This window comes from Varroa jacobsoni, unplaced genomic scaffold (assembly GCF_002532875.2).
Source record: "Varroa jacobsoni isolate VJ856 unplaced genomic scaffold, vjacob_1.0 scaffold_103, whole genome shotgun sequence".
NCBI lineage: Eukaryota > Metazoa > Arthropoda > Arachnida > Mesostigmata > Varroidae > Varroa > Varroa jacobsoni.
In genome coordinates, this window is record NW_019213005.1 from 84,992 (window position 1) to 101,504 (window position 16,513).

At 41.5% G+C, this 16,513-nt stretch overlaps 2 protein-coding genes across 5 annotated transcripts; both read right to left on the reverse strand.

Moving 5' to 3' along the window:
• Positions 1–1,642: 1,642 nt before the first annotated feature.
• Positions 1,643–6,964, reverse strand: LOC111265293 (adipocyte plasma membrane-associated protein). Of its 4 annotated transcripts, none has more exons than XR_002683373.2 (3): positions 6,338–6,962; positions 4,231–5,571; positions 1,643–3,942 (listed from the first exon to the last, which is right to left on the reverse strand). XR_002683373.2 is itself a non-coding variant. In XM_022841857.2 (3 exons), the coding sequence occupies exon 3, from the start codon at positions 5,563–5,565 to the stop codon at positions 4,366–4,368; it is 1,200 nt and encodes a 399-aa protein (XP_022697592.1). In that variant the 5' UTR covers positions 5,566–5,571; positions 5,881–5,924; positions 6,338–6,964; the 3' UTR covers positions 1,643–4,365. The 4 variants fall into 4 exon arrangements, 3 of the variants coding, with proteins under 3 accessions (XP_022697592.1, XP_022697597.1, XP_022697582.1); XM_022841857.2 differs by adding an exon at positions 5,881–5,924 and having other exon boundaries at positions 1,643–5,571; positions 6,338–6,964; XM_022841862.2 differs by having other exon boundaries at positions 1,643–5,588; positions 6,338–6,964.
• Positions 6,965–7,763: 799 nt separating this feature from the next.
• On the reverse strand, positions 7,764–16,399 carry LOC111265310 (mediator of RNA polymerase II transcription subunit 25). The gene is made up of 6 exons (XM_022841874.1): positions 15,195–16,399; positions 13,581–13,800; positions 12,644–13,329; positions 11,616–12,242; positions 10,740–10,903; positions 7,764–10,476 (listed from the first exon to the last, which is right to left on the reverse strand). Exons 2-6 carry the CDS (start codon positions 13,736–13,738, stop codon positions 9,094–9,096), a joined length of 3,018 nt encoding a protein of 1,005 aa, XP_022697609.1. The 5' UTR covers positions 13,739–13,800; positions 15,195–16,399; the 3' UTR covers positions 7,764–9,093.
• Between the last annotated feature and the right edge of the window lie 114 nt (positions 16,400–16,513).

The window sequence follows — 16,513 nt, forward strand, 5'->3', positions numbered from 1 at the left end:
TAAAATGTATACGTCGCGACGATATCGCAAGCTTTGAAGACAATGGCGTAAAAAGTGATGTTCAAATTTTCGAAAATATGCCGCCGTACCACTTGGATAGCAGGCTCTATTGTGACTTGACGGAACAAAAATAGAAGCAATCTGCGACTACAGATGAGCCGCCATTCTGAGATACAATTGTTGATGTTGTCACAGCCTCGGTCGCTTGTGCAGGCTATCTAACGACAAAATACGCGAGACGCCTAGCTCAGAGCTAGGAAAAGAGCAAACGATAATGCGAATATTAATGTATATATATATATATATATATGTGTGTGCACTCAATGTGGACGCATATACTCGACACAGACAGTCCACATTAATTAATATTAATGTAGTCTATTTAAGCCAATTAACCGTGAGCGACTGATAAACGGTGCAAATCGTATTTTGGGTATAATTTTTCTGCACACAATGTTTTATTAACTAGAATGCAATTTATAGTAAAACTGAATGTGGGTGAGAAAACATTAAATTAATTGGGGTTTAGTTCGTAAGACGTTGCATTATATGCGATTATATTCCGGCTACTGCGTTGTAGCTTGCACGCGTATATTTAAAGTGAAAGATTACATTTGAGCCGGTGCTCGCACAAAAGTTCATTACGTTACAAAAGCATATACAAGGTTGACTTTAGAAGCCATATCTTGAAAAAGCAACAGACACAAGTAATTTATACACAAACTTACATATGCGCATATTACCACAATTTCCATGGTACGCGGACGCGAATTCTGTCTTATAGCACCCGGAAAACCAAAATGACTTTCTAAAAACTTATAAAAAGCCTATTTCTACTTTCTAGAACAAATAATATGTTGCAAATCCCAACTAATAAATATTCATTGCAAAGGCGCAACTCTGATCATTAGCTGTGCATTAGTTCGAACATTACGCCTAAATGTTTCGAGTTTTACTGGTTACGAGACATTACTGATACGGTTAGGTCCCAGCACGAACGAAGTATGTCTATGCTCGGATTCGAACCTAAACCGTTACTTTGCACCTGATCTCTCAAATGTCTTCTAATTTAGAATTTTGATATAGAATCATGTTGAGGAGTAACTTGATATATATATACGCATATGGAGTTTTAATATGTACACGCATTCGGAGTACCAAAATCCTCTCGATAAAGAGATGTGTCCTACAGAAGAAAACCTGTTTCATAGGACGCTGCTAAAGAAGCTTCATTGTAATAATGACAGTTATAGCAAAATGTAGTACACATATAAATATGATAATAGTTCATATAAACTTATCTAAATCCTCTTTATCGAGGAATAATGTTTTGCAAGAAAGAACTACTTTATAACCCTATTAATTTTTCTATGATGCAGAATCTCTCAACAAACTCACATAGATATGTTTGCATGAATACGTCTTTTCGGTGCATTTATAAGTTTCTGTTGTCAGCAACACTTGTGTTTACGTTCACTTTAATTTTCCTAAAGACCTCATAATTTACCTAGAGTCAATATTTTGTGCTCTTTCCGTCAATAATTGAACACTGTAGATGACTGCGTCATGGCGACGCTTGCAACTAAGTGGCGAATATTTGAAACTCTGAAATAAATAATTGTATGAAAAAGAACTCGCATGGTTTCTTTATAGCACTGATTTATGATTATATACATTTATTGGAAATTCACAGATTTCAGCTTTATTATACATAAATAAAATGTATGTCGTTTTCGTGCAGTTAGTGGACCCGTTAGTAATTTATATTTTTTCTTCGCAAGGTCATCTACACGAAATCTATTAATGCTTTCGCGGTCGCGCGATTGTGGAAAAGTTTCTCGTCATTAAATTTTCCTCATTAACCGCTCACAGATTTCAGTAGTTTGCCACACAACAAAATGTCGCTTAATGTAGATCTTCCCAGCAATTAGCTGTTCTAGTTTACAATCGCTTTAGGAGTAAATACTTAGAATGTGACTAAATACTGCACGAAATGAGTACGGAGTAAAGAGGATGCATAATTAAAAAGTAAAAGATAGCGAAAACTTTGCAAAGTGTCAAACAACCACGTTCGTCTTTATCACCGTCATTAAAATTGGTTCATGTTTTCAAATTTATAGGAGACTTTCTGTAAGGTCGGCACTTGGTAGACTTCTAGGAAGTCTAGAAAAGGGTAACATTCGGCACGGACAAAGGTTTTGAATAAGCTTGATGCATTTTTCTTTTTTGGACGAGGCATTTCGTGTCAGTACTGAAATTCGGTTTAGGCACATCTTTTCGCCCGGGCTTGGGCGTGTATGAGGGCCTTAAAGGCCTGTAATACGATTCGAAACCCAGTGGTTGGGACGACTTATTGTGGTTGTACATGAACGTGGTCATCTTTTTCCTAATGTCCCCTAATAATCCCGGTGTCAAGTCACTACAAGTTTTGATACATTCTTGACTTTGTTAAGATGCACTTTAAGCTAATCGATCGATTTCGGTTATTGTTCTTTGCTACGCGTTTTTGAAGGAACGCAGCTCATAGGCACAATACCACACAACCCATTTCAAAGCAACAGTTTGCGGTAAGATGAGCATATATATATAGCAATAGTGCGTTCCGTTCAATTACTTCATAGTATCATTTGGTATTGTTCTTCCTTCTTTTTCTGGTTTTCTGTACTTTTAAAGACCTGACTGTCGTTTTTTCAAAACGTTAATCCGTCTAGCTACAGGCTTAATCAGAAACGCATCGTATTTCAAAATCGATGAGTTGGATGTGCTAAGCTAAAACAAAAGTATAAAATCGAATCTAGAAAATTTAAACAGCTTTTTTTTGTGGGAAATATATTGAAATCAAAGAGTACAGTATTGAGCCGAAGGAACTTAGAATACTGGAGGAAGTCGTATAAACCATAACTCTGTTACACTCCGTAAACTTGTTTTGAGTCAAAAAAAATCCATGAGTATGCCCAGGAAGTGGAATCAAAGTGAACGGGGAATCACGTGTGGATAGTACAATGGTATTCAGGTATGAAAGACATATAAAAAATCGTTTAATATAATATTGATTGTGCTAAACCTGCTTTCGTCGATCCTCTGAGCTCGTGTCATCTGCATATTTTTTAGAATCTCATATCGATATATCATACGAAAACACAAAAGAGCATTTTCAATAATTCCCAACTTTTTGTTTTGTAAAGGCAAGAAACATTCTGATTATCAGTAAAAATATATTGGACATCGTAGGTAGCTAAACTGCGATGATCAAAAAAAGCGAACACCATCCACTTTACCCACACTCCATTATTAAATATATAAGTAAACTTGGTTTATAGATAAGCATGTTCATAGATAAGTATTACTAATTGTACAGCGGAAGCCCTGTATAAAAATGAATACTTTACATTCGTCATTCTGATATGTTTATCATATCTATAGAACGCGATGGATCTGAAGATGAAAGATCGCCAGCACAATAGGTCACACGCTCTACCGCTGTACCAGTTCCGCGGTTTAACAACTTAGCTGTTTGTTGAATGGCTTTCAGAGACCGAAGATGATATCGGACCTTTTCCTTAACTCACTTACGCTAATTAAAAATAACTTCGTTCGTATTACAACATTGTTAATTAATAAGTGGATTGAATATTTACAAGGGCATGGAAGAAGCAAACGAGATGTAAATATTGTAGCTTTACTAACGATACTACTGTGCAATATACACTTATATGTTATCACACATTACTGTAGTAGTAATATGTGGAATATTAATTGTAGAGTTAATGACGATATTGCTATATTGCGAACTTAAACAACACTGGTGTGGCAATATAGTGGAATTCTACATCTCTTTATGCTTTTTCGTTGTCTGACGATGTATTACAGATACTCTGCTAGCATCCATTTTGGCAAACCGGTTCAATAATGCTTTGAAAAACATTTGGATATGCCGTCGACCTGGAAAATCGATTGTTATCGTAATTAATATTACAATTATGATTATTATCCTAATATGTCCTATTATCTACCTTCTGTGCACCTATTTCAACAGAGCGCACATACGCGCACTTAATTCTATTACGATTAGATTAGCCAGTAATGATTATGTCTAGCTTGCCTTCTTTCATCAATAGGGTGGGTACGCAGTTCGGTGGACTACGGAGCATTTAAATGGTATCAATGGTGTCTGTTATTGTGTTTGGCCTTTTTGCCGGAGGGACGACCTTTGAATAGAATTCTACGAACCTCGGCGATATCTACCCGCGGGGGACTTCTTCGGAGTCGCTTCATGCTGCACGGTGCTCGGGCGTGTCGTTGCGGTAGATACTTTTGGAGCAGTTTCATTTTGCATAGGGTCTGCTCACTTCGCATCTCGTATCATCAGTCGAGCTTCACTTTTCCGATGAAGTCGTTGCGGAACGAGCCGAGGTAGAGGTAGTTATCGTGTTCAAGCACTTCGGAAATGAAGTTAATGCGACCAGATGACGCGTGCAGGGATCGTTTGATTGTTCCGGTGGCGTCCAATTCGACGATCATGCCGTATTTTGGTATCTGATCGTAGAATACCCAGCCGTTACTGAAGTATGCAGCTAGCTCGTATAGACCAGTGCTGTCCCAGAGACTTGCAAGGACATGGACAGCTGCGCCGACCGCGTGCGTTAACCGGATCAGACCCAGTTTAACGAATGGATAGCGAGCAAGTAAATCGAAAAGGGTTCGTTGGCTTCGGCCATTGACAAATGCCACCCAATAGCCTCCCGACAGAGACTTTCGGATATTGTCAGGCTCTCCTGGCAGATTTTGAGCGAACACGTCGTATGTGCCCTTCTTCTCACCTTCGAGGTAGTATCGAAGAATACGAAAGTTTCCAGTCTCCGACACCAGCAATGCTTTCCCATCATGTGTCAGTTGAATACCATTCGGGCAAACAAGACCATCAAGAAGAACACGCATGTCGCGTTTCACCGGGTCGTAAGCCATCACTCGGCCAGACGCATCGTGTTCCATAATTGCCCACACAATCTTGTATAGGGGGTATTTGTTTGAACTTTCAGTGAAGTAGATGACACCTTTGGAATCACTCACGATATCGTTAAAAAGTTGGAGCTTTTTGCCTTCGACAGACACACCCCGAGGTATGATCAGGCTGGAATCTCCGCTCTCCGTGTCCACCATATATATGCCGTGATAGGCATCGGCAACCAATAACTTAGTTCCATCATAATTAACCCGTAAACCGAGTATCCGTCCGCAAAGTTCCTGGTCGTACAGACCGTTGCACTCTCTACCTATACGGGTGATCTTGTGGATTCCTGTTCCTCCTATGGCTAGTATGTAACCGCCATACACGCCTGTGTAGATGGTTTCCCCGAAAATATCGAGGCTCTCTGGACCGAGAAACTTTCCACGATGAAGGAATTCCACTGATTCCAAAAGGGTATTCTGACTAAGTCCGCCCTCCAATGGCTGGATGGTGACTTCGTATGGCGTGGGAGAAAATTCGATGCTCCATGGATAGACTGCAATGGCTACCACTAAGATAATATGCCACAGCAACACCTTCAACATGAGGCCTAACATGTTTTTCTGCAAGAAAACGACAACTGATAGTATGCTCAACAGGGTTAATAGGGACACGCTAGATTTAGTTTGCCGTCGCCCATACAGGTAATTTATGGCTCGAAAAACAAATTTATCTTACATCCAGTACTCTGATGGTAACGGAAAAACGCTCTCAAAAGCTTGACACGAATCGTATTTATATAGTGGCCCTCTAAGAGACAGGCATCTGTTCAGCGTTAGAGTTTAAAGCAATTCTTAATGGCAGTACTGGACGTAATAATAGAAACCTTCTTTTGCTATTGTATATGACTTTGTACCCAAATTTGCACGAACCTTGTTTGTTCTTCAATTGTACTGTATTAAGTAGATGGCGTTCTCTAAAATAACAGCCATAGATACAACAAAAGAAATGTAAGTAACGACGTCCAAGCATGTACCACTGAAAAGTTCACTGGAAACATCCCTACCTAACTTCTTTAGGAATTCGACATTCGAATGGGCTTACCAGCCTACGGAACAACGCGTTTACATACAAACAAAATTACAGTGTCACTGCTGTAAGGTAAAGCAACACTAAAAATCTGCAATTATTTCAACTTACATTAATTATCCACAGCGTTTGAACTGTTGAGCCTAGCTAATTGCACAAGAAACAGAAACGCCCAACTCCGCTCCAGTTTTAAGTGTTTGAATTTTCAGTAGCGCATACACTGTTACATATAGTTACCGAAGATAACAATTTCTTTAGTATAATGCATCTTCCCCTAAAAACTAAAAAACTGACTCTTACCTGCTCTGTCTCGGTAAATTCGCGCGTGAATCAAACAGTCGTAGTTTTCGCACTTTTCTATCAGTATTCCATTTCAGCTTCGATTTGGTATGCTCTCTTTTTTTCTAGGCTTTCGCGTATATTATTGCTATGTCATTCGTTTGCTTGATACTATTCTGTCGATCACTCTACCATTTTCCGTGCGATCTTTTTTTTATCGTCTTCGATGTTGTCCTGGTCGTTTTGGCCTGATTAGAAATTGTGCCGCGGGATTACCGTCTGTCGGTTGCTACAATATTGGCATCAGTATGAATTCTACAGAAAGCAGTTTAGAATATTGTTGCGTATCCCGATGGTTTGCCGCTGGGCAACTTTATGCAGCTGCCACGGTCACACGTCTATTGGCGGACGGCCCTTTAAGGAAGGGGGGGGGGGTCTGGCAGGGAACAGGCGAGAGGAATTTGCCGTCGTAGGTTTGTTATTGTTGATATCTGTAGGGCTGAACCGTACTACGGTGCCCGGAGCGGCTGTGGAAAGGGCGAACTCCAGCAGACTCCTCCCTATGGATTACAGAAGCACGGTGATTATAGGGGCCGCAGGGAGTATAGCGGGCTGTGATATCCATGTCTTCTCTGGGTTTGGGGCGGGCTGAGCAACATCATAACCATTTAATATTGTAATTAATAATAGTAATAAAGAGAAGAGCTTCGTATGAATATAAGCTCATTTTTTTATACACATTGAACGAATATTAGTTTAAAGGCCACATATTTCCTAATAGAAGTAAATTATTATTTCCTTGAAATCATTTATTTTCTCCACCTGTGTTAAGCCTGTCTCTAACATATCCAAAAAGAGTCACATTTATCATCAAAGTGTAATAAATACCTCATTGTATAGCTAACGATACTACTTATAATTGAAGCAAAACTTAATAGTACTAGTAGTCAAACATACAATAATCGGCTTAATTGTGAAGCGTTTAATTACAAAACAGATGTCAGAAATATTTCAGTTCTCAAAGGCTTCGGGTATTTGCACAATAGAACCGATCGGGTTTTTGGAGTCATTCAGTTTACTATTACATCAGCCAGCTGAAATCCAATGCAGTGTCGTTGCGTACATAGAAGTTATGTACGTAGACAAACACATTGACATACAAAACATTCATATTGAATATTATTGTGAGTATAGGAAATCTTTTATAGCACGATACATCAGAACATTTGTTTGCCTGATCAAGCATTCTATGAAACGGTCCATTAAGTTTGAAATCACTACTACTTTACAGTTGTACATTATCTATCTCGAAGATTAATATTACCTTGATATTTATTTCCACAGACGTATCCTTCGATCTTTAAGTGATCACCACTTCGCAGTCTTTGAATATGTACTTTGAAATTCTTTTAGCGAGCCTTTTAAATATAGTCAAAATTCTGCTTACTTCAGTACAAACCAGGGATTTTTTATTTAGTACCTTAGCTTACACAGCATCACGATAAAAAAAATTCGGCAAGAACTGGCCCAGCTAGGGAACAGTACGACCGTGTCTCTGACTTTTCTGAAGATGATATTTATCGTGTCGCATAGGTTACTGTTTATATGTTAAGGAATATGACGTCTCTTCTTGTCAAATAGATCAGATTTAGAAGTGAAAAAGAAGTGATTATTTTTATATGTCGTTTTGAAGCTTAGGTCATATCATCTACTTACGTCGAATATATCATTATTTTCTTAAAAAGAGCAAAACTGTGTTGAATGGACTTTAATTTCAAAACATAGTATAAAAATAGACTTGCTTATCATTGACTTGTCTATTTGATTTGTTTTGCGAAATCGATTGTAGATATTTCACAAAGCTGATTTTAATTTCTGGCGACAGAATACGTGCATTGCGATCTGCCAGGACAAATCGTGTAGGTTTCTAGTTTGCTCAACATTTGTTAAAAGTAAAAAAAAGATTTTTGTTGGTAATTCAATATTTAAGTTCCTTTACTTCACGTGCCGCGATAGTACTCACTCGCGACGTAAAATCTCTGTGAAACGGTACAACGTATGCAGGGAGAGGTGAGTGACACCTTTACAGTTTTTTTATTTTCTCCTCCTTTTTTGTCACCTGGGTACCTATGTAAGCCGCTATGATACAATGGTCACTGTCAACATGCAAGAAAAGTCGATTCAAATTTTCACAGTAGACTCAGTACAGAAATTGTTCTCTCTATATATGTGATATATACGAAGCGAACTAATAACCCTTTTTTCTCAATTTCTGCTAATTTAATAAATATAGTTTCGTTGAAATTTACAATATATCCCGCCCATGCGTTCCTACCAAAAGAACGCACACATACCGCGGCCCACAAACTATAGAACTACAGAATATTCTATACTGCGCAACGAATTGTTATTTAATACTATAACTGTGCGGATATGTGTGTGAGTTACCCCACTTTTAACAAGTACATTTTTCCATAAACAATTTTCCTTTGAATAGGAGGGACTGGTGTATGCTTTATGCAGACTCTATATAATCATTTATAATAACCCCTAAAAATTGGAGAAATTTACAAGGTCTATGTCAACGAGCGCAGAGCGCTTACTTTTTCTCTTACCGTTCCCAGTCGATCACAGTATTTCGTACATGAATAGTGTCTGTCGGTGTATATTTTCTAAAACGATTGATTTACATTTGTCGATCTCTGGTCTATTTTTCTGTCCGCCCGCAAAATGTATGCTCATCTTTCATTTCGTCGCCGTTTGTTTCTCGTCATTAATTAGAATTGTTGGTTATAACCGCCAGGTGGCATATACTGGTTTTGAGTTTGCTGGGCGTACATTTGTGGCGCACTTTGTGGCCCTTGCGGACCTGCTTGCATCATTCCCTGGGGTCCTTGTACGCGCATTTGCTGAGCCTGGACTGAATGCTGTAAAAGATGCTTGAGCTGAGGATTATGATTTCCTTGCGGTGCCATGCTTCGCATCTGAGGTCCTGGACCTATTGGCCTAGGGCCTCCCTGGGGACCCATCATACCGCCCAGCCCGCCAACAGCTCCGACCGGCCCCTGGCCAGGCATTTGCTGTTGTTTATATTGCAACTCTTTTTGCTGTGCCGCCTCGAGGTTCTGCTGTAGTTGTTGGATCTTTATTAGATTCTGCTTACGCTCGTCCATTGAGACAAAGTCCGCGCCGGGCTGGCCAGGACCACCAGGCCCTTGCCCCTGCGGTCCACCAGGCCCGTTAGGTCCAGGACCCATCATGCCTCCTTGCGGAACGTTACTACCCATCATATGGGGACCCGAACCCCCCATGCCCATTGGTCCTCCCATTGGTCCATTAGGTTGTCCTAAGCCTTGAGCATTCATGGCAACGTTTGGTTGTTGTGGATTGCCCATGCCGCCCTGTGACGTTATACCCATCTGCCGTTGGGCCATATGGTTAGGCGGATGCGGACCGCCAGCCATGCCAATTTGTTGCCCTATAGGGGTACCGATCTGACTAGCCATCTGACCACCTACATGCCCTTGAACTCCTATTGGCCCCATGGGGCCCTGCTGCATCATGCCAGGTCTTGGCCCATCATGCTGTGCACCCATTTGTTGGCTCATTTGGCTAGCCATCTGTTGACCCATTGTCATTGGAGGGCCTTGCTGGGCCATGTTGGTCATCGGTGCTCCTTGAGGGCCTCCAGGCATCGCATGACCCGAAGGTCCCTGTTGGCCTTGCATCAGCATTTTATTCTTTTGCTGTTGTTGCTGCTGCTGCTGTTGCGCCTTCTTGTGATGCTCAAACACCTGCTTGATAGAGTTAAGGAGCATCTCCTGTTCGTTCGCTATAAGGGCAATAAACGTGTTCGATTCCGCCATATACACGACGATCATCACTTTGATTTCGCAAGGCGGCGTGAGATGAATAAAACCGAGAAAGCCGCTATTGTGACTCATTAATCTGCAGAGATTTTGCAGAGCCTGTTCCGAAGCCAACTGCGGGTTGCCCGGCTGACTGAGGTCCTGAGTCTGGAAATTAAGATAGACACAGCGGGCGGCGTTCTTAATGTTTGGCATGACGTTCATGAGTAGTACCCGAGGAAGCAGCTGGAGCTGCATTTTGTCGGGCCACGTTCCCGCATTCACCTCCGGCTGTTTTGTCGCCTGGTTTACCTACACCCCAAAAGTGGTCATCAAAAGATAATAAAAGTAATGTGGTTAGATATGATATAATTAGCTGTACCAGCTTACCGAAATTAAACAGAAAAAACCAGCTACAGGTAAAGAGTAATTACTAAAGGACATAGCAAAAATTCTAGCTGGTTCAATCTTAGTAAGATCCTGAAAGTAAAAAATAATTTGACTGAAGATTTTTTTTCAGCGCCTTAAAGATTTTCTTAGATAGGTGTTTTATTTACTAGTAAAACGTTGTTAACCTGAGAAGCAATAACACAGTTCAATTTGTATTGAACCCGTTGCTGAGGGTTAGACACACGATCGTGGTATTCGATATCGCCTCGCCAAATGATGCGCCTTTGCACAGGAGCGGATTGTTGTCCAGGCATGGGTCCTGGCCCTGGTATAGCACCCTGATTCGGCCCTGAAATGCACATCGCCGTACAAACAGGGATTTAACAACACTAATATGTTGAGCTGTCGACTTCGGCTAGTATGAATACGTGTGTGCAGTGCACGGATACTAATTTAAATGGTTATGCAACTATGCGGAAATATAAAATGGCCAGAATGAAGTTTTGTAGTACTAAATAAAAAGTCAGCAAATAGCCCTTACTTATATATTATGACCAATGTACGGGCTTTGAAATAAACGCAGAAACAACTCAATTTACATTTATTGTTCCCTTAATGAGCTCTGATTTCTGCTTGTAATTGTGGTCTTTACGAAAGCCCTTGCGGAGGATAATCCGCTTCAAACGTAAATCATCTATTTCAGAAATCAGTCTTTTTAATGCTATGATAGACAGGACACTCAAAGCTTTACATCGAATTTTTGGGTCGGGCGAGGCTTCATTGCTGCTGATTTGCCTATATAGAAAGGAACTCGATTTTACTAACTTCACAAGTAACGTAAATCGCTACAAAAAAGTATGTGTTAGCTGAAATACCCTCATCTAACAGAATTTTTATCAGGATATTCACAAAATGTGGAGCACTAAGTTAGTGGTTTTACAAACGAGTAGACATGTGTTCTAATCTTGAATTGTACATCAGGTGTAAACAAATAGAAATAAAAAAAAACTGAAAATCGTCGATCTCGTGCAAGCGTACATATACGGTTGAAATCAGCTTACCCATCATACTGGGGTTCTGATTACTCATGGGACCTTGGTTGGGGTTAACTTGGTTTGGTGGTACACTTCCTTGATTCATTATAGGAGCTCCTGGACCAGGCCCAATCATTCCACCTTGAGGTCCTTGATTCATGATCTGTTGTTGCTGCTGCTGCTGCTGTTGTTGTTGCTGTTGTTGTTGTTGTTGCTGTTGATTATAAGTAACACCAGGTGAACCTTGATTGCCCTGTTGACCTGGCCCTGGCATAGGCCCAGGGGGGCCGACCATTCTCGGTCGGAATTGCGGGAACTGCCCTTGCGGAGTGGGATTTTGTGGTCGCATGGGAGCCGTGCTAAGCTGACTCTGAAGTAAGGACATGTTCCCAGTGGGTCCTGAGGGTGAAGGTGTTGATACTGGTGGTGACGCATTGTTCCAGTGCGGAGCCCCCACACCGCCCGGGACCACGGGACCAACTGGTGCTCCGGGAGGAAGACGACCACCGCCAGGGCTACGAACATCCGCGTTGAACTGGCGAATATTAACGTTCGGCGGGTTCGCCTGGTTCATTTGCACCATCGGATTCATTGGCGGTGTCGGTGCTTGACCTCGTTGTACATTTGTGCCCGGAGGCCCCACAGATTGCGGACCTGAAAGTACATTGATGCCTCATTACGACTATTCCATGAGTCTACTCGAATTTTGGTGTCGAGCTCATAATTTATAAATAAAAGACGTCATCAATAAGTGCGACTTCGTAATACTAGAGGCGGAGTCAATATTTATATACAGCTATATTATGCTGCATTATAAGTGCAACCTATAATAGTTGATTAGCGAAAATTTGGTCACAGTTGTTAGCGCAAACACACACACTTTGCAAAGGGTAACGGAAAGCAGTCATTGTGAAAGGTCGCTGTTACGAAACGTATACTTATCTTTTTGAGACCTTCAGTTCCATTTTTAGAACTCTTCAGTGTAAGGATTTTTATGAATAATGCACAGTGCGTGGTACAAATGCACTTTTACGAATCGCGCTGCATACACTAACCTTGTGCACCAACGGGAGAAGGCACGTTACCGGGTTGTTTGAAAATTTTCGTCTCTCGTGGGGGCGAGCTTCCCGGTGGTGCAGGTCGCTTTTGACCCGGGGCTGGACTACGGGGTGAAGCAGGGGCGAATTTCGTTTCTGGCGGCGGAGTGACAGGCCGTTCAGCCAGCGTGAACCCGCTCGGAAGCACAAGATGTCGCTTGTCCTTGGCATAGTTCTTAGCCAACGTCCCCATTAAATCCCCGCCGGCCTTCTCAAAGAGCTTGCAGAGCTGCGGTATCTTGCGCGGACACACAATGCTTAGCTGAATAGATCTCTCCGCCATTTTTGCTGCCAGCTGCTCGAGGGTCTGGCCCTGAAAGCCGACAGTTTCAAGAACTGGCAGTTGATACGGAGGGGAATTGCATACAAGAATGCAGTGTCGGGAACCTTCCTTCGACGGTGGGCCCTTGCAAGCTGCAAGGTCATCGAATACCTGCAGCGCAGTTGCTAGTGCCTCCCCAATGTGCGAACACTGTTCGGCAGCGCCACCTCCAAAGAGCAATTTGTCGAACGCCGCTAGAACCTTGCCTATTGACGAAGTCGGAGGTGTTACCGTTACGCATGCTGGTTCCGGTGCCGAATCGGCTGCCGTAAATGCTAACAACGTGTAAGAACAGTTGCTGATTGAATCGTAACCAAAGTCCCTGAAAACATGGTTCAAATAGGAACCCGCATTAGAAATGCTACATATCAAAGCGCACAAGTATAACTGACTCCTTATACTATTAAATATGTACGTCTTGTTCAGTAGACATTGCTGGACACCATCTGTTTCGAAAGGCATTTACCATTAAGATAACTTGTAAGTAAACAGTGTTTTCGCACACAATCTGACTCAAATAGGATTAAGATAACGTTAAGATACACTCTAAATGCAGCGTTTTTAAAACCGTACCTGTCATCAGCTGGTGCACCGTTGAAGAACTCAAGCGTCGGGACAATATAATTGGTCTTAATACTTTCCACGTATGGAAATAGGTTGGCAGTTGCCTCTACGAGAAGCACAACGTCGGAGCCCCAACTCGCTCCGCTGCACTTCTCACCAACCACCATAGTTGATGATATATAGTGGGGAGGTAGAAAAATTCACTACCAGCCCGTCTGGATTATTTTACCTGAAAATTTGAATTACTTATGTATGAGCATAGGTATTATATTTTCTTTAAAAAGAAACCACTACACTAGAGATCAGGCAATAATATCCTGCAAAGCTTTGCCCGGCCCCTTCTTGAGAATTTAAGAAAGAGGCCATAATTAATAATACAACGTGGCTATCCTTGTGTAACAGCAAGGCGCCTCTAATATCACAAATCAGTCGTCACTATTTATATGTAATGACCGTTTGGGAGAGATACCTACTACGTATATTGGTATAAGCTTTGAATGTAGTAAATCTATCGAGAACAGTCACGCTCCAAAAAAGACCATGTATTATAAAGAATTATAAAGAATTTTCCGCTTTGTAGAATTCACTATTTTTCAATCAAAGCATACCTTCGGTTCAATATAATGCAATGTCAAAACGCTTCCTTTTTAGCATCAACTCCTGCTTTACGTAACGACATGTTGAAAAACTCAAAGAAATGGTTGATAATGAGAGTATTAACCGTCATGGAAATTATGTAACTGTGAGTTGGTCAGTTGGCCGCTAATTAATGCAAACGTTATTATAAACTAAATCATAAATTATAAATAAATTCGTTAGGTTTTTTCGATTTATGGCGCCGATTCACCCGACATTTTTTTCAGAAGGTTGTCCTCTAATTAAAAAAAAGTTTCTAAAGATTAAACAGTTTGTTGTTAATGATCGGGTTCTGACAAACCGGTTTAAAGGTTGCCGAAAGCGAGTATGGATTAAATTAGGATTTCGACTAGATTAGAAAAGTTTGCTTAAAAACTGATAGTACTTGAGTCAAGATCACGTTTTTCAACCGTGATATGGCACAAATATTATCGCGATACTCAGTTTAAGTATTTCACGTATTTATTTTACAACATTATTCAACACAACAGCTATATATTTGTTAGAAAACTTAGGTTGCCTGTTTATAGACTTCGTCGCATTGCTAACTGAATCACAAACTGATCAAGATACCGAAAATATTTCCCATCGTGTGTCTACAAATGCATCCTCCAAAGAGTTATTTTCACTTTCGAAATACTTCTAATCCAAGCCGATTGCTTTAGACTTATTACTTTCCGATAGCGTATTATTTCTTTTCATACGCACGCGCGTTTCCGAGCATAACATAGATCCATTCCATCATCAGCCAGATTTTTATCAATCAATTGAATAAGCAGGTAGTTATTTACGTTTAGTTGTTTCCGAGGTTCTATATAGGGACCAAGTAGCAATGGGTGAAGGCTTGCTTGCCGGGATCAGATTTCGAAGGCCGTAAAGAGGTGTAGTAATAATAACAAGCGATAACGGACGCTCACCCTATAACACCTTCCCATAATTGGCTCTTTACAAGAACACTTAATCGCACTATGCAGTTCAATAGATTACCTGATGCGTCGGCAGGGAAAGATGAACAAGAGCTTCCGTAAACGCGAACTATCCGATATCCGATTAATTCGGATGCTATTTTCAAATGTACTCGAATCAATCTCTCACGTAATTGCGCTTTTCGTGGATAACTTTGTCTGTTTGAAGCCTTCGCGCTCTTTTAAAATGCGTCGTTTTTGACCCGCTTTCCTTGTACTTAGTTAACTCAGCTTCCACACATTAAGAACTCTAACACTGCTATATTATATACACACAAAACTCAATGCCGCTATTTTCCGCGGCATTGTAAAGACACTCACTTTCTCATCAGCTGAGATTACTATTATGGCGCTGTTTAAAGATTAGTGGTCGACAGTTGTAAATGCGTACAACTGCTCAAACCCAGTTTGCCCAACAGCATGTGGTAGATGTCGAAAAGATCGGATTCTTAAAAACGCCAGAAAGGCACCAGGCTTTAGGGCGGTGACCGAGATCGAACTCACGGCTAGAAAGAAAGGCATACAACGAAATGAAACTACACAAATCGCACGGTCCGTGGTCGTCACCACCAGGGTGTCCCAACACAAACGAATCGTAAAACGATACAGCGTAAACTCCAGCTGCCTTCACTGTAGGCTTGTCATCGAATCACCACCATTAAGATGTTGAACCACAACAGCCCCTCAGGGCGGAGGGAGTCGAGGTGGAAGCCAACAAGTATCGGAGTCACCGTGGCATTGGTCGCGAGCGCTCCAGTGGCCACTGCCGCTGGACGCAGCACGGCCGGCACTCAGCAGCGTAGGAACGAACGGAGTCTACCGCGTTCGACGATAAGGGAACATAAACCCGAGCACCGGTAGCGACGACGGATGCGGCAGCAGCAGCAGCAGCAGCAGCACGACGACAAGTTGAATTGAACCGGTGTTACTAGCTTCCCTAGACAATCAAGACATTTAAACTGACAAAACTGCCCTGTGACACACACAGACACACGGCCATTCAGGCGCAGAATAAGAGGCTTCTCTATATAGATAGCCGGGGCACTGTATGTGATTTCGTAGCGGGGTTTCGAAAGTGTCTTGTATAGGACATCAAATATAAACAGAATGAGCCCAGGCAACGCCACACGAATCAGCAAAGATCGACTGAATGGACTGGCCGTCTGCTACAGCCGGTCGAGTTCCGTCGATTTCTTGCTTTGTTAAAATTAAGAACCTAACGGATAGTGACAGTTGCGCCTGTAAACTGCTGACGTCTGTCGTCTAAATTCTAACCACCGCAAAAGCTCGATGAAACCAATGCATCGAAGACACGTGAGTGTTGCCTGGCAGATGTGTGGG